Source organism: Eriocheir sinensis, chromosome 19 (genome assembly GCF_024679095.1).
Source record: "Eriocheir sinensis breed Jianghai 21 chromosome 19, ASM2467909v1, whole genome shotgun sequence".
Taxonomy (NCBI): Eukaryota; Metazoa; Arthropoda; class Malacostraca; order Decapoda; family Varunidae; genus Eriocheir; species Eriocheir sinensis.
The window spans coordinates 18,109,945-18,128,113 of record NC_066527.1 but is presented as its reverse complement, the minus strand read 5'-3'; the positions used below and the strand labels follow the sequence as shown (position 1 = coordinate 18,128,113).

Here is an 18,169-nt window from a genome sequence, read left to right as displayed (position 1 = left end):
GCGTGTGTGTGTACAATGTTGAATCATTGGTATACATGCAGTCGACTAGCACTTGCATTTCACCTTTTTTCTCCTTTTTATAGTACATTCGTTATTAAAACCAACATTAATTCCATATCGTATAGTACATTCTAGACTCAACTCGATCCAAGAGCCTCTCCGGGTCTGGTAACACTGCACAGGTGGCCCACAGGTGTTCCTCGTAGTTACCGGCACTTTTATCGCGGTAATCTAGTGTTATCTCTACGGTACTTCATCACGAGGCCTTCTTACAATCTTGACACCCGTTTGTGCCACCTGTAATTAAGCTGTGTTTCATTAGGAAGAATAAAAAATGATTGACATATGTGCTCGCTTTTATACCTGTAATTAACCTGTGCGATACGGAAAAGTTAAAACAGGTTGATTTAAATGCTTGTTTTTGTTGTGTGTGTAGTAAATTGTGCGATTATGATATATTACACTGATTGAATATGCTTCTATCTCTCATTAAACTGTGCAATTATGAGATATTAAACTCATGACTGAATAGGCCTCCCTCTCATATTAAACTGTGTGATTAGGAGGAATAAAAATGAGTGATATATATGCTTATTATATATAAAGAGGGACTAAAGGAATAGAAACAGAGCTAGTAAGAGACATAAGAAATAGGAGAAGGCTTAGACAGAAAAGTTAACAAAAGAGGAAAAAGGGTTAGAATTATAGGGAAAAGTGGGAGGAGGAGGAGGAGGAGGAGGAAGAATAGGAAAAAAGTTAGAAAGAGAAGGGAGAAGTAGGAGGAGGAAGTTTTAGACAGCAGTTAATAAAAAGAAGAGTAGGTTAAGGGTGTCATCTCTGAGGATATATAAGAAAAAAGTCAAACAATGAACCTTCTATTTTATTTCACTTATAAAATAAATGTAGCACAGGACAAACAGGGCCACACACAGCACTATGTACACACACACACACACACACACACACACACACACACACACACACACACACACACACACACACACACAAAATCACACTTGCAAGGTATTTTCTTCTTTTCATTCTTCCTTATTAGTAAAAAAAATCATACCATGGGACTTTATTTTTTTTTATAGAGTCTCTCTCTCTCTCTCTCTCTCTCTCTCTCTCTCTCTCTCTCTCTCTCTCTCTCTCTCTCTCTCTCTCTCTCTCTCTTAACAAAATGGTTTTCCCACAAACATTGACTTGGATGACAAGGAAATATTCATCCTATAAAGTAATAATAATAATAATAATAATAATTAGTAAATCTTAACAACTATGTATAAAACCTCACGCTGGAAATAAAAAAAAGAAAAATGTATTATCTTCTAACAAGTATAGAACAAGTGACTATTTCCTAACTCTACCTTCTCCAAACATAACATCAACATCTTCAATCATTCTCAATATTACATGTCACTATTTTCACTATGGAAGTCATTTATGTAGTTCAGTTTTCTTTCATATACTCTTCTTTTTTTTGTATTGACATGTTTCTGGAATTTCATTAACTTGAGCTTCTGTTTTGTACTTTCATTCATCATTTTGTTCACTGATAAAAGGAATTTTCTCTTTTTTGTCTTCACTGGCAACACATATTTGCCACCACATATTCATTCTTTCGTCAACATAGGAACTCGAGTCTCATATTCACATTCAACTCCTCACTTTCCTGTAACGCAACAAGTCTCGGTCACATTCACTCATTTTCACTTTTTTTTTGTTTTCAGACAGGGTACCTCCTCTTCCTCCTATTTTATCTGATTTCCTCTTCTTCTTTCTCCTCCTACTTTTCCTTATAATTCTAAATCTTCTCCTACTCTTCTTTTTTATTAACTGCTGTCTAAAACTTCCTCCTCCTACTTCTCCCTTCTCTTTCTAACTTTTTTCCTATTCTTCCTCCTCCTCCTCCTCCTCCCATTTTTTCCTATAATTTTAACCCTTTTTCCTCTTCTGTTAACTTTTCTGTCTAAGCTTTCTCCTTCTACATCTTCCCCTGTCTCTTTCTAACTCTATTCCTATTCTTTCTCCTCCTCCTCTTTTATTTTTAACATGACACACTTTCCTTCTTCACCACTAACAATGGAAAATGATGAATACAAGCACCTAATGTCTTCCTGTTCAATTTTTATGTATTAGTCTCCTTTGCTTTCACTATTCTTCTTCATTTCCTCTAACATTCTCCACCTGTATCCTATGTCTATTATCTAACTGAAATGCATACAGTTAACTTCTACCTAACTTCCCCTCCTCCTTCTACCTTTCTCTTATTCCTCAATAGTGTGAGGATATAAGAATGTTTTTGCTACTACTGGTATGACACGCTTCCTATGTATACAGTTATTTCCTACGGGGTCTAGTGGCAGTGTTGGCAATATTGGCTTGTGGGAAAGTGTGTGTGTATGTGTGTGTGTGTATTTACAACCTTCAGAGTGGTTTCTATGGCGGTTTAATCCTATACATGTCATTTTAAATGCCCCCCTCAAAGCTTATAAAAAAAATAGTTACATCATTGCTTTCAAATACTTTAATCTAATGTTTGCACTCGTCTCCAGAATACATGTTAGAAGAAATGTTATCCCTTTCTTAAAACTACCGAGACACACACACACACACACACACACTCCTTTTCACACTCTTAGTTCTATGCCATAACTCCCATTTTCTTTACGTTCAATAAGGCCCAAGCTTCACTATCTATCATGACCACCACCACCTTCACTAATCACTATGGCACAGGTATTGAACATCTGCCTTTCTTTTTTCTTTCCTTTACTGTTTCCTTATGCACAGATTTCACACTTTTATTAATAGTTTTCTTTTTTTTCTTTTTATATATTTCATCATCTTTCCTTGCTTTTTTCTTTCTTGTCCTTTGTATTTATTTTGTCATTATGGTTCTTGCTTTTTCTCATCCTTTTTATTTCTTTCATTATCATCTTCATTGCTTTTCTCCTCATTCTTTTTATTCATTTCATCATTGTTTCCTGCTTTTTTCTAATCCTCTTTACATATTTTATCTTCTTTTCCCCCAAACACAAAATTTACATATCATTTCTTCTGGTTTCAAGTTGCTAATAATACTCAAAACAACATTCTTTCTGCATTTATATATTTCATCATCTTTTTGTTTGCTTTCTTTCTTCTTTATTCATATTTCATCCTCATCCTTTCCTTTTCCTCCCAAACATCATTTTCATGTATAATTTCTTCTGGTTTCAAGTTGCTAATAATACTCAAAACAACATTATTTCTGCATTTATCTATAACAACAACACTAAAACATGATTATTTCTGGTTCAACAGCATTAACACACTCCATTATCATTTTCATCTAACTTAAACAAACAGAAATCAGTGGCCAGGTGAGTTTATACAGGTGAGAGGGAAAGTTATCATTAGCAACACAGGTAAGCTTAGGCAGGTGTTTCTAAGGTATCTAAGGTATCATTAGAAACATAGGTAAATTTAAGCAGGTGTGACTGTGAGCAAGTTTAACCCTCCTTCTTTCCTTCCTTTCCTTTTTCCTCTTTTTCAGGTGTCACTAGGGTAAGTTAATGACAGGTATGCAGTGTAATTAGAGATCATTGGCCAGGTGAACTTAAGCAGGTGTCTCTAGGGGTAAGTTTAACCTCTCTTCCTTCCTTTCCCTCCTTCAAATTTTCTTCTTAAACAGGTGACTAAGGTAAGTATACACAGGTGGTGGTGTAATTAGCTATCAGTAACAGGTGAGTGTGGCAGGTGTCATTAGGGGAAAGTTTGACCTCCCTTCCTTCCTCCTTTCCTTTCCCTTCCTCTCTTCCCTTTTCTTCTTATACGGATATCACTAGTTTAACATTTCTTCCCTTCCTTCCATTCCCTCTCTTCCCTTTCCTTCTTTAAACATGTATCACTATGGGTAAGTCCAACCTTCCTCCCTTCTTTCCTTTCCTTCCCTTTCTCTTTCTTCTTCAACATGTGTCACTAGTTAAACCTTTCTTCCTTCCCTTCCCCCTTCCTTCCTTTTCTTCTTTAAGCATGTATCACTGTGGGTAAGTTCACTCTTCCTCCCTTCTTTCATTTCCATCTCCCTTTCTTCTTCAACACGTGTCACTAGGGTAAGATAACGACAGGTGTGGCGGGGTCTAATCAGGTGTCGGCAGCCAGGTGTGTGAGGTAGTGGTTGGTGATAAGGTTGAGCTCGGCGAGGGCGTAGTCGTGGGTGAGGGGGAGGCTGGAGAGCTGCTGGGAGAGGACCTGCGTGGCATCTGTCCCGTCACCCACCACAGCCCGCAGCACACCCACCACCTTCTTGCTCATCTCCGACACACATAGCCTGAGGACGAGGGCACCATCAGCATCATCTTTCACATCTATCTATTTTTTTTCCTCCCATCCCATCATAATGCTACATCTATCTGTCTCTCTATATTCATTTTCCTCCATTCCTATTCTCCTATTTACCTGTTTCCTTAAAATTCCCTTTCATCTATCTATTTATCTTTTTATCTATCTATTTTTTTCCTCCCATCCCATCCCTTCGTTCACAATGCTATCTATCTGTCTCTCTGTCTATTCATATTCCTCCATTCCTATCCTCCTATTTACCTATGTATCTATATTTTTCCTCCCATCCCATCCCTTCGTTCACAATGCTATCTATCTGTCTCTCTGTCTATTCATATTCCTCCATTCCTATCCTCCTATTTACCTATCTATCTATTTCCTTTCCACTCCAATTCATCTATTTCCCTTTATCTATTTTCTTCCCATCCCTTTCCATTCATCTATATTTATCAATCTATATTTCTTCCATCATTTTCCATTCATCTATTTACCTACCTGTCTATTTTTCTCTCATATTCCCTTCCCTTACCTGTGCAAAGCCGTTCGACACTGCAGGTTATTGAGGCGCGAGCACAGGGCCAAGAGTCGGGGCCGCAGCTGCTCCAGGAGGGCCGGGGTGGGCTGGCCGGTGGTGGTCATGTCCTTCACCACGGCACAGACCTCTAGGTAGTCCACGTACACCCCCCCGCCCACCGCCCAGCCCGCCACCTGCTTGTCCCGCTCACCCTCACGGATTAGGTCCAGGTAGCCGAGGAGGTAGTCGTGGTCCTCTGTTTGGGGGCAGAAAAAGATAAATACGTAAATAAAACTATCAAATAAAAGAGAGATGTTATAGGGTGATGGGGTGAAGGAGGGAGAGGGATGAAGGATAGGGGGAGAGTATGTAGTGATGGGGTGAAGAAAGTGCATGAAAGGAGAGCAGGGAGAGATGGGAGGGAGAGAATAATGAAGTCTGGGAGAGAGGGAAAGGGAGAGGTTTATTGGGTGAGGGAGAGAGAGAGATGAAGGGAAAAGGGATAATTATAGGGTGAGGGAGAGAGGGAGAGGGTGTTATGGGTTTATGATGCAAGGGAGAGTGTGAGAGGGTGATGGGATGTGAGAAAGGGAGAGGGAGAAGATATGGAGATAGTTAGCAGTTAGAGGTAAGGAGGGAGGAAGAGTTATGGGGTGCGTGAGGGAGAAACCAGAAAATACAAAAAATCACCCCCCAAAAGATACCCCCCCAAAAATAAATATATGTACACCAAAAATTTTATACACACATAAACAAAATATACACACCAAAAAATCAAAATAAACCCTCAAATAACATAGAAATAACACCAAAAATCCAGAAAATACGAAGGAAGGGAGGGGGAAGAAATAGAGGTAGAAAAGTAGAAAGAGCAATTAAGAGACAGGAAGAGATACGAAGTTCAAATCCTCTACAGTTAACTAAAGGAATGCAAGGAAAGGGAGAGGAGCAAAAACACACAAACGGATGCACACGTACCGTTTATGATGGAGTTGGGTGCGATGGTGTCCACGATGAGGGTGTGGGCGCGGCTGAGCTCACCCGCCTTCAGTAAGTACCACGCCTCCTCATCCACCCTGCAGGAAAAAAAATGGTTACTCTTACACTTCTTTCTACTTTCTTTATCTTCTCCTACCCTTCCTTTTTTCCTCCTCCTCCTCTTCCTTCTCATGTCCTCCATATCCCTTTCATTTCTGTCTTATATTTCATTCTCTCTTCTTTCTCTTTTACTTATATTTCTCAAACTGCATCACCCTTTCTTTTTTCCTCTTCCTCCTCTTCTTCTTTATACTTTTTTAGATTTATCACCATTCCTCTCTTCCTCCTCTTCTTTCATTTCTGTCTTATATTTCATTCTCTCTTCTTTCTCTTTTACTTATATTTCTCAAGCTGCATCACCCTTTCTTTTTTCCTCTTCCTCCTCTTCTTCTTTATACTTTTTTAGATTTATCACCATTCCTCTCTTCCTCCTCTTCTTTCTTTCCATTATCTTCTAAATCCTTTTCCTCTTTTATTTTTCTCTTATACTTCATCCTTCCTTCTTTCTCCTTTCTTTATCCTCTCTTAAACATATCACTCTTCCTCTATTCTTCCTCATCCTCTTCAGTCTTTCCATACGTCCTCTCTATCCCTACTCCTTCCCAGCCCTCCCTTTACCCCCTCCCAACACACAGACACACACACACACACACACACACTTACATGCCCAGCGCCCGTGCCCGTGTCGCCTTGGCCTGGTGTAGCCACTGCCGAGGGAGGCCGAGACGTCCCACCACGAACTCTTCCTGCCTCATGTACTGCTCCTCGCCTCCCTCCGCTTCCCCCACCCTCACGTGTCTCAGCAGCAACTCTTGAACCTCGCGCTGACGCCTGCAGAAGAAAATGGGATACTGAAGGGGCCTGTGTAGGGATTTTTTTTATTTATTTACAGCAAGGGAGGGAGGCAGCTCAAGGCCAGAAAACAAAAAAACAGCAACGATAAAGCCCACTAGACATTGCTCCACGGAAAGAAAAAAGGACAAGAGAGAGAGAGAGAGAGAGAGAGAGAAGGGGGGGGGTAGAGTGTTGAGGATGGTGGAAAATTTGGAAGTACCTGGAAGTTGAAAGACTGAGGAGAGCATGGAGAGGAACAGAGACACAAGACTTGGAAGTGTTAAAAATAGAAGAAGACTTAGCACTGAGCCAAGCAATATGGACGAGGATCATTGCAAGTCCACCCCCAAGAATGAGACGAAGGACTATAAATGAAAAAGAAGAAATATATAAAACAGAATAAATAAAGAGTGAACCCATCGAGGCGCTCACCTTTCCGCGTCGCCCAGATGTAGAAGAGCAAAGACCGCCCAGTGCCAGTGCCCAGCGGCCTCGAGGAGTGCCGCCATGCTGAGGTGCAGGCTGGCACTGCGGTGGGCTGACAAGTGGTGGTAACTCAGGCTCTCCAAAACGCGCCACATAATCCAGCTGGTGAGGGGGAGAGAGGGGGAGGTTAAGGGGTGATTGTTTAAATTTGATCTCCCTTGCTTTTGGTATTCTCGATTTCTTTTTTCAACAATATTCTTTTATTTTCTAGTATTTTTTTTATTCTTTTCAATCCAATATTCTACAAACTGTCACATGATCCAGCTGTATGATTGTCTCTCTTCATCCCTCTCACTCCATCATCATCATTTTGTTTGCCGTCCGTTTTCACTCTTCCTGAGCGGGTTGGACGCTTTTTGGCTCTCCTCCATTCTACTCTGTCCTCTACCCAATGCTCATCCAATCCCATCAATGCCAAGTCTTCCTGTATACACCTTCTCCACGTTTTCCTAGGTCTACCAACTGGCCTCCTTCCTTCTACCTCTAACCTCTCCAAAACTCCCAGCATTGAATCCTCCCCTGCTCTCTTCACATGTCCAAATCATATGAGTCTTTCCCGTCTGATTCTCTAACTTCATATCTTTCTCCTTTTTCTTTATCTTTCTCCATTCTCTTTCTATCTTCCTTCTCTATATCTCTTTGTTCATACTCTATATTTCCTCCTCTTATCTCTTCCTCTCTGATCTATCCTCTTCACTATCTCTCCATCTATACATTCCTCTTCTTTGTGATCTGCCTCTTCTCCTCCACTATCTATACTTTTCTGTCTATCTGCTTCTTCTTATCCATATCTCTTCCTCTACTATCTCCACATTCCTTTCTCCATGCTTCTGCTTTCTCGCTCCTCAACTATCTCTACACTCCTTCCTCCCTGCTCCTCCTCATCTACTCTTTTCCTCCTTCTCCTCCTCCTCCTCCTGCTGCTCCTCTCACCTGATGGCCACATTGAGGGGGTCAGGGGTGGCTGTGCTGGGGTTCAATAGGGCCTCAAGTGGGTGTCGGGGGTCAGTGAAGAGCTTGAGCAGGTGGTAACACATGTCGTAGCTCACTGAAAAGGGGGTAAGGGGTGTTAAGGGGGACAAGGGTGTGTTAATGGGTGTGAGTGTAGATGTGTGTGTGTTGAGGTGTGTGTGGGTGTTTTAAGGGGGTGTGAGGGTATCCTGAAGGTGTGTGAGGGTGTGTGTTAATGTGTGTGTGTAACTGTGTATGGTAGAGGATGTGTGTATGTCTTTCAAAGGGTGAGTGTGACAAAGGGGTGTGTGATTAAATGGTGTGTGGGTGTGTTAAGGGGTGTGCAATTAAGGGTTAGGTGAGTAAGGGTATTTCATGTGGTCTAATATAATTTTACGACCCATTAATGCATTAGATAACGAGCGAAACCTTCTTCTTTACACTTAACAACCTTAACCTCCCTTATGAAGTTGAATAGAGACAAAGAAATAAAAGTAAATAATAATAATAATAATAAATAAAACAGGGAACAAGACAATATTAACAAAGGGTCATCAGGTCCTTCTTTTTTACACTTAACAACCTTATTTTCTCTTATGAAGTTGAATAGAGACAAAGAAATAAAAGTAAATAATAATAATAATAATAATAAATAAAACAGGGAACAACAAGATAACATTAACAAAGGGTCACCAGGTCCTCCCTCACCTTGCATGTTGTTCCGCAGGGCGTGGGTGGCCAGGTAGGGCGGCAGGGGAGGGTTGCAGTACTCGGGGGCGTCGCCAGCCAGCCCTGCAGCCTTGTCATACTCCTCCAAGGCCTCGGCAAGGGTGGCGGTGGCGGGGCAGACGTACCTGTGGGGGTGGAGGGGTTGAGGTTGAATGAGTGTATATATTTGTGTGTGTGTGTGTGTGTTATCTAGGGAAAAAAAGGACAAAAACAAGGCACTGAGGGAAAATTATATGAAGAATTTAATGAAGAAGAATAATTTACAGGGATTATGGGGGGGGGGGGTTGTTGCTCCTGTGTGTGTGTGTGTGTGTGAGAGGGGGGGGAGGGGGGGGGGTAGTGAGTGTGTGTGTTTGTATGAGTTGCATGAGAGACCGAGAGAAACAAATACAGATATCCAAAAAGACAAACACCAAACCAGCAGGAAAATTCTTTGGACATATTGGTCCTAAAACAAATATAATTATGAAGAAACATGACAAATACAGGAAAACAAACTTTGGATGTAAGGCTCATAAAAAGAAAAAAGAAAAGAAAAATAGTGAAGACTGACACAAACAGGAAAAATTCTATAGACATGCTGCTCAAAAAATAAAAATAAATAAAGAAATAAAACAAATACATAAATAAAATAATAATCATAATAATATCAATGAAGAGAAATGACACCGTGCACTGCAGCCACACGAGAAAAAAACATATAATGAAAAGAAGATATGAAAAGGAAAATTCTATGGACATGTAGCTCCTAAAAAAAAAAATAATAATAATAATAATAATAATAATGGTAAAAAAAATAAATAAATAAATAAAAAAAAATAATAATAATAACAATAATAATAACAATACCATGAACATAGCCCAGCACTCAGTCCACCATTGGCACTCACCACAGATGCAGTGCCAATGCCCGCCGCCAGTCCAGTCCAGTGCAGGTGTTGAGGGTGGCGTTGGTGGTTGCCTGGTGGGTCGCCGCGCCCGCCAATAGGGTGTAGAGGGTGAGGCGGGTTGGGGACATGAGGGCGTCCGTCCCGCCCTCGCCCCAGTTGGCCAGTTGGTCCGCCATGATCAGCCTCGGCGAGTCCTGGCCCATACAAGCTTGTGCCAGTAGCAGGGCCAGGTGGTGGTCGCCTAGGGAGGAAGAGAGATGAGGGGGGGAGTTATTGAGTGGTGCCTTGATGCTGATAAGTATAATGTACATATCTTTAAGCTTACCTATGTATACACTCACTCATACACAGTGTTACCAATCCCCAGTGACTAGAATAACTTCATACATATACTGTCTTAAGTCACACTCATTTAGTTATAACACGCAGTAACACAAGTCATAATAATACCATATCTTTGACCTTGCTCTCACACACATACACACACACACACACACACACACATGCATCCTCCCCTCTCCCTTTCTCCTTCCCATACACACAAACGTACACACACAAAGGATATACAAATCTAAATAACTTAAATATGAATACTTAGAATGAGTTAGAAGAAGAGGTACTGGAGGCAAAGAGTATATGGCAATTGAAGAAAAAAACTGGACAATTATAGACATGGAGACAGGGCCATACAAGGGTAACTCAGGACCAATATACAACTAGGTAAATACACACACTCACCTCTGTCCTGGGCCAACACACACGCCTGGGACACCTGCCGGGCTGAGAGGTGTGCAAGGATAGCCTCTAGATAGCCCTCCTCACCTCCGTCAGGCCCCAGCGCAGCCCCCACCTCCTGCACCACCGTCTCCTGGCTTACCACCTCCAGCCACTGACTCACTGCCTCAACGCGCGACCTGGAGATGCTGTACTCACTCTCCCCGTCTGGAAAGGAAGATAAGGTGGGTGAGGATGGGTGAGAAGGTGGATGAGTGTCTTGGGTGATGGCTGGGATATATATATATATATATATATATATATATATATATATATATATATATATATATAATATATATATATATATATATATATATATATATATATATATATATATATATATATATATATATATATATATATATATATATATATATATATATATATTCCTACTGAGTGATTTATCCCAAGTTAGTAAAGAAACTTTCAATGATTTAATCATTTGATTAAATCAATTTGATTTAATCATTGCCAACCCTGTGGCTGGGTGATTTTTTACTTAGTTATTTCTTACTTCTTTTACTTGTCTATTTTCTTTTACTTCTATCTTGTTTTATTTTAATCTTAGTTCCTTTCTTCTTATTATTTCTTTCTCTTCTATCTTATTTCCTGTATCTTACTTCTTTTATTTTGATCTTAGTTTCTTTCTTCTTCTTACTTCTATCTTTTTTCTTTTTTACTTATTTAATTGTTCTGCATTCTTAGGTAAAGATTAACATTTTTTTTTTTCAACACAAAAGTTACTGGGTTAAACTTTTCACTCCTAAGATAGCAACACACACACACACACACACACACACACACACACACACACACACAGAGGACACAGTAAAAAATTGAGGAAAGGAAGATGCTTGAGAGACATAAAGAAATATAGCTTCCCACAAAGAAATATAGAGGTTTGGAACAGACTAAGTGAGGATGTAGTATCGGCGAAGAGTGTGCAAAGCTTTAAGGAAAAGTTGGATAAATACAGATACGGAGACGGGATCACACGAGCATAAGCCCAGACCCTGTAAAACTACAACTAAGTAAACACACACACACACACACACACAACATACCACTCTCCGGTGAATAGAAGTCCAGGCGACCCCATAGAGCCACACACAGCGACAGGATCTCCCTGACGATGGCCTCCTGGTGGTTAGGGTGTGAGTCCGCTGTGTCCGCCAGCTGGTGCAGGAGCTCCACGTCCTTGAGCGGCCTGAAGGAGGGGCAGCTGGGGGGGGCGGCGGCGGTGGAGGCGGTGGTGAGGTCAGCCATGTCGTCAGCCCCCTCCAGAATGCTGTGCTCCAGTATGCACCCCAGACAGTCCTCCACCAGGGCCTGAGAAGATGGGGTGAGGGGAGGACTGGTCACAGGATGGGGTGAATGGAAAGCTTACTGCAGGATGGGGTGATGGGAGAACTTATTATAGGATGGGGTGAGGGGAAGACTGGTCACAGGATGGGGTGAATGGAAAGTTTACTACAGGATGGGGTGATGGGAGAACTTATTACAGGATGGGGTGAGGGGAAGACTGGTCACAAGATGGGGTGAATGGAAAGCTTACTACAGGATGGGGTGATGGGAGAATTTATTACAGGATGGGGTGATGGGAGAACTTATTACAGGATGGGGTGATGGGAAAACTTATTACAGGATGGGGTGATTGATAGGATGACTGGAAACCTTATTAAAAGATGAGGTGATGGTTACTGGAAAGGATGGGGTGAGTTTTAAGTGAATGAGGTGTTGGGGTGAACAGTCAATTTACAAGATAGGGTGATAAGGCAATACTAAATGATGAGGTCACTTATGAATCTCCATAAATCAATTACTAGGGTGACATGACTCTCTTCTACAGACTATGGTTGGTATTTTAAGACACTTTCGCTTCTTACATTAACAATTTCTAAAGGTTAAAGAGGGGGTCAGTCGGGTTCTAATGAGTGTTTCTTTAGGTTCATGGTACAGAAGAAGGGTCAGACTACCACCAGGGTCATAAAACTATCCCTGGAAATGCCCACAACTCCTATGAAAGCCTTGTCAAATATGTGTTTCTTTAGGTTCACAGTACAGAAGAAGGGTCAAACTACCACCAGGGTCACAAAACTACTCCTGGAAATGCCCACAACTCCTACGAAAGCCTTGTCAAATATGTGTTCTTGGGCGGCGAAATGTCTCTTAATACAACCCTATATGTCCAGTTTATAATCGTTCCTACTTACCGAGATGGCCCCACGCTCTGGATTGACGGTGTGCAGCTGCTCCACCAGGACTTTGTAACTGAAACAAAATCATGCATTACCACACCACAATGTATTTCTATTATAACCATTATTAGCGATCTTCTAATGTTCAAGAGGGTCAAAATGGCTATAACACTTCCCTGGCCCCACACAGCAAATGTCCTTCCAACAAATACACACACACACACACACCACATCGTACAAATACAGCCCCATACCCTGACCTCTCCCATGTCCCTATACACACCTGGGTCCCTCCACAGCCCTAGCCACCTTAGGACGACTAGCCAGGGAGCCTGCGAAGAGGAACGAGGGCGGGGGAGTTGGCGAGGATGGCACTGACTCCATGTCCTGGCCTGACCCGTCCTGCTCCACCGCCAGGCCAGGACCGACGTGCGCTAGCGTCCACCCGGGGCCCCATCCGACCCTGAAGGTGCGCCCCATGAACGCCCCCATGTCGGCGAGGCAGCGGTGCGCCCCGGACAGCAGGGAATCGGCTAATGGGACTTGTGTGGTGCGGTGCTGGGGAGGGACGTGGCCAGCCTCCTCCCGGCCTGCCTCCTGCTCCCAGCTACTCGGCAATAGTTGGTACTCGGTGCGCGGCTCGTGAAGGCTTGGTTGCTCCTCCTCACGGCCTGTTTGGGGATAATGGAATGTGCTGTGAGGTGTGAGTAAGGGGGTGAGGGTGGTGTGATGGGTGAGAGAAGACAGGTTGAAGAGAAGGAAAGAGTAAAAACAGACGTGTTGAGTGGGGTGTGGATTTGGGGGTGAGGATGGTGTGATGGGTGAAGAGTAGAAGAGGAAGGAGTAAAAACAGACAAATAATAGATGTGTTGAGTGGGGTGTGGGTAAGGAGGTGAGGATGGTATGATGGGTGATAAGATTAGTAGAAGAGGAGGAAGGAGTAGAGACAAAAGAGTAGATGTTAAGTGGGTTAAATAGGAAAACTAGAGGAGGAGGAGGAAGAGTAAAGGAGGAGTGTGGGTAGAGGGGTGATGATGGTATGATGGGTGAAAAGATTTGTAGAAGGGGAGGAAGGAGTAGAGACAAAATAGTAGATGTTAAGTGGGTTAAATAGGAAAAGCAAAAGGAGGAGGAGGAAGAGGGAGAGAAAAATGTGAAAAAACAACCACTTTCATGCCCCTAAAATATTAAATCAAAGCTAAATGCAAGGGAGACAAACATACACATGGATAAAGATAAAGAGGATGGATAGAGACAAACACAGATGGATACAGATAACGAGAATGGATAGAGACAAACATAGATGGATAAAGGAATAAAGATCAACAGAGAAACCTAGAGTAAAACCTTCCCCTCTCTCCTGACCTTGCTTGGGTGTGCCTGGCCTTGGCGTTGAGGGGGTGGCACCCGGTCTGGGCCTGGCCTCCCCCTGCGATGGGCTGGACACCCGACTGGCACCCAGGTCACCCGACACCATCCGCCGCTTGTTGGCCACTGCAGGGAATAAAAATAAATAAATAAATAAAATAATAATAATAACTTAATTCTCTTTTTTTTAATAGATCTTAGTGGGTTTTTTTTCCTTGAGCTGCTTCAATTACTGTAAAGAAACTAATAACACTGTGGATAATAATAATAATAATAATAATAATAATAATAATAATAATAATAATAATAATAATAATAATAACTCGATAACCCATTTCTATCTTTTAAATCTTTTCAGGAGCAGTTCTTGGCAGGCATTTTTGTTTTTTTTGTTCTATTAGCCCTTGAGTTGCTTTCTTTATTGTAAAAAATAAAAAAAATCAATACAAATAAAATAAATAATAACTAATAATGTTTTTAGGGTCCAGATTCAGTGGGTGTGAGGGTCATAAAATTAAGAAATCACAAGTAATTGACCCCTTGACTGCAGATTTCCTGCAAGAAGACATCACCAAGCTACAGGAATGGAGCAAAAAGTGGCTGCTACAGTTCAACGAAGAAAAATGTAAAGTCCTGCACCTTGGGAGGGGATATCCAGCACACCAATACCACATGGGAAACACTCCACTATCCACCACAGAGGCAGAGAAAGACCTGGGAGTATATGTTGCCAGGCTACCAGTGAAGGCAAAATCCGTGCTAATCGCAGCGGACGGGTTAAGAATGTACGTGAATGACTGGACGAACCGGTACTCACCCTTAGAGGACAGAAGCGTTGGGGTGCCTTCTCTAGGGGTGGCGGAGGCAGCGGTGGTGGTGAAGGATTGCATGTCCCGCCCCATAGTCCCCATGTCCTCGGCCTCCTCCTCCTCTTCTTCCTCGCGCCCACCAAACAGCTGCATTTTGGCGAGCTGGACGGTTCTCGGCACCACGTGCGACACAACCGTCAGGCGCTCGGCACTCGGGGACAGCACACTCAGGGAGGCACTCTCTTCTGTGGGGTAATGAGGTGGTGGTGGTGATGAGGTTGAGGTGGTGGTGGTGGGTATTAGTGGTGATGGTGGTGAGTGGTGGTGGTGGTGGTGTTGTACTCTACCATTTTCATTACCTATTATCAATATTATATGAATACAACACAAAAAAGCCTTATCATAATCTACCAGGCAATTACTTTCATCTACCTGGCAAGTCATAAACTACCTGTCCTACACATCATAAAGGAAGGTGGGGACAGGTAAGAGTGATGACCCACCTGGCTCCTTGGCTAAGACAGAGTCCAGCATGTCATCCTCAGCTGACTGTGTGTCCTGCAGCGCTGCGTCCAGGAACCTGCTTTGCCCGGCCTGGTGGGGGAGGGGGAGGGAGGAGGGTGGTAAATTGTTTGCGTGATGTGTTTCTTAATCCGGTAGCAGCGACGGGCCAAATTTGTGGCTTTACCGTGTAGCAGCGACGGGCCAAATTTGTGGCTTTACCGTGTAGCAGCGACGGGCCAAATTTGTGGCTTTACTGTGCAGCAGCGACGGGCCAAATTTTTGCCATGATATAAACCCCCCAAAAAGAGATGATGCATAAACTGATGACAATTGCGTTTATATATTATGAAATGGTTTGCGTGAGTGATGATTTTTTCTCATTTTTCTCGCTTAGAGGGGCCTTTAAGAAACTTGATCCCCGCAGCTACCGGGTTTAAGTAAATACATTTATTTCACCGGTATATTTTTGTAACTCAGGCCCTCTTTGCAACTTCCCTCTTTTTATACCTTAGTGAAAAAAAAAGGGGTTGATTGAGTTATTGACCTTCTCACGGACCATAAGTTTTAATGAATTTTCTTCTCTGTGCCCACCTGTGACCTCCCTGCTGTGGCCGGCTCCAGACAGTTTTCATGCACCAATATAATTTGTTTCTCACTCACTTTTCACCCCAAAGACTGCACTCACCCTTATAAATAATGTATCAGTGGCTTTGTTATTAGTTGTAGTTTACTTATTCTCAACCAGAAAGTGATACCATTGGGATGAACATAAGTACTTCATAATAACATTTTCGTTCCCATTTAAGCCATTGGGTTGAAGGTGCACTTGGGCCCTAAACATGTATACACACCATTGGCATGAAAGTGCCCGAGAGGGTTAACGAGTTTTTGACTTTTCATCGAACATTCCTAAATCTGGTTATGTATTTTTTATAACTTAGGTTCTCTTCCCTCGCTCTTTATCTTGTAAGAAAGAAATTGTCTGTTAAAGTCTGTTAATAGTGTCTGTAATAAGTTTCCATTACTCTCATTTATTCACTTTTTTTTGTGAGTGTTGAAACTTAAGCTCTCTTCCCTCTTCCTATCTTCAAGAGAGAGAAAAGTCTATCAAGTCCTCCTTTATCTCCATTTCATATTTGTGTTTCTGATCATTTTCAAAACCCTTAAAACATATTTCTTAAACCAAGTAACGAAGCACGTCACCAAAACAGTAAGTACTTACTCCCTGATGATAACTTACAGCCTGTGAGAGCGCCGCGGTGGTGGTGGTGGCGGAGGAGATGGCAGCGGTGGTGTGGCCAAGGGAGAACTGAGGGGGGGGAGAGGTGAGGGCAGTGATGGGCGGCCCCCCTGACACTGGCTTGTGGGGGAGGGTGAGGGGCAGGAGGGAGGAGGTGGTGGAGGCAGCGGCGGAGGTGAGGGGGGGCAGGAGGCCGTCGGAGGGGGGTTGCAGCTGCTTGGGGGGGACAGTCACCATCTCCTCCTCGTCATTGTCGTCTTGGAGGCCGTATTTAGAGAAGTGTTTCACCTGTAATAAAAGAAAATGCCTCCAGCTTCTTGTTTTCCCTCATTTTTCCTTCCTCTCTCTCCTCATCACTTACTGCTTTAGGTTCCGTTCCATCTGTTTCTATCTCCCTCACTCTCTCTATCATTCTACTTTTTTCCGCTGTACGTTCCTGTTCTTGTTCTCTCCTTTTTCATGTGTTCTCCAAGGCAAGAATACCAAGCAAAATAGATTTCTCATTTGAGGCAACTGGAGGAGAATGGGTGTAAGGGACAAAGCCATTTTCTTATAGTCTGCGCCGGTAGAGGCAAGATACACATCGCAGGGAGAACAAGACACAAGCTGCAGGGGAAAAGTGACCTTGTGCTTGCTGTACCGAGGGTCACTTTTCCCTTGCAACTCATACCTTGTTCTTCCTGGATAGCCTGCCATTCCCTTTCCCTCCAGGTGCCTCAAGTATCCCCAGTATCTGAGAACAAACACACCCTTAACCAGTCTAATTTTCACTATAGAATTTAGAATATTACCAAACTCCCTTATAAATAACAGTTATATGCCAATCATTTTAGTCTACAAGCAGCCAATTAACCAGAGCCAGTCAGTTAGTCAGTCAGCCAACTAGCCAGTCAGCTGATGGGTTAACAAGCTGGCCCAATTTTAGTCTATGTCTGTACACGCCGAGTGGTAGGCTGACAGACAAGGGAGACAGTTACTGGAAGAGGCAGCACAGGTGTCGTGTTTCGCTGCGTCCTCCTATATCTGGCTGCCCATTTTGTTTACAAGCCAAAAGGTGGATTGCTATGAACATGGATCCGTGTACGCAGCTGGTTGGGTAAGATTTTTTTTTTTTTTTTAATAACAAGATGCTATTTCCTGTATATATGAAGGGTATTTATTGGTCCTTCACTTCACCTATTACAAAACAGAGCGCTGTAGTGGATTCATTGATGTTTTCTAATGAAAGAATAAAACAAAGAATAAAATAAAGAATATGCCCTCCTGTGCTTGAAAACACTGGGGGGACAGCCATGTACACCCGCCCAGCTGTGTACGAGGATCCATACAAGTTAACAGCAATCTGCCTCTTGGTTTGTGAACAAGACGGACAGCTGGAAATAGGGGGACGCAAAGAAACACAACACCGGGCAGCCATCAGCGTGGGCGTGGTGGCGTGGGTCTTGGGTGACTGAAACAGTACTTCAGTGCACACCTTTATTACATGCAAAGGAAAGGTACCGAGTGTC

The 18,169-nt window shown here is 42.7% G+C and overlaps 1 protein-coding gene across 8 annotated transcripts in view; it reads right to left on the bottom strand.

Moving 5' to 3' along the window:
* Positions 1–1,096: 1,096 nt before the first annotated feature.
* The window catches only part of LOC127000828 (nuclear pore complex protein Nup98-Nup96-like), a 38,676-nt gene continuing 21,603 nt past the window's right edge, over positions 1,097–18,169 (bottom strand). For all 8 annotated transcript variants that reach the window (XM_050864892.1, XM_050864886.1, XM_050864893.1 and 5 more), the window contains exons 16-31: positions 16,662–16,949; positions 15,421–15,511; positions 14,926–15,162; positions 14,106–14,234; positions 13,024–13,411; positions 12,756–12,813; positions 11,607–11,871; positions 10,507–10,710; positions 9,769–10,009; positions 8,858–9,003; positions 8,132–8,246; positions 7,145–7,300; positions 6,542–6,709; positions 5,819–5,916; positions 4,856–5,096; positions 1,097–4,315 (exon numbers count right to left, since the gene is read on the bottom strand). In XM_050864892.1, the coding sequence (XP_050720849.1) occupies positions 4,129–4,315; positions 4,856–5,096; positions 5,819–5,916; positions 6,542–6,709; positions 7,145–7,300; positions 8,132–8,246; positions 8,858–9,003; positions 9,769–10,009; positions 10,507–10,710; positions 11,607–11,871; positions 12,756–12,813; positions 13,024–13,411; positions 14,106–14,234; positions 14,926–15,162; positions 15,421–15,511; positions 16,662–16,949 (3,012 nt within the window). In that variant the 3' untranslated portion in view covers positions 1,097–4,128. The remainder of the gene's footprint in view (positions 4,316–4,855; positions 5,097–5,818; positions 5,917–6,541; positions 6,710–7,144; positions 7,301–8,131; positions 8,247–8,857; positions 9,004–9,768; positions 10,010–10,506; positions 10,711–11,606; positions 11,872–12,755; positions 12,814–13,023; positions 13,412–14,105; positions 14,235–14,925; positions 15,163–15,420; positions 15,512–16,661; positions 16,950–18,169) is intronic.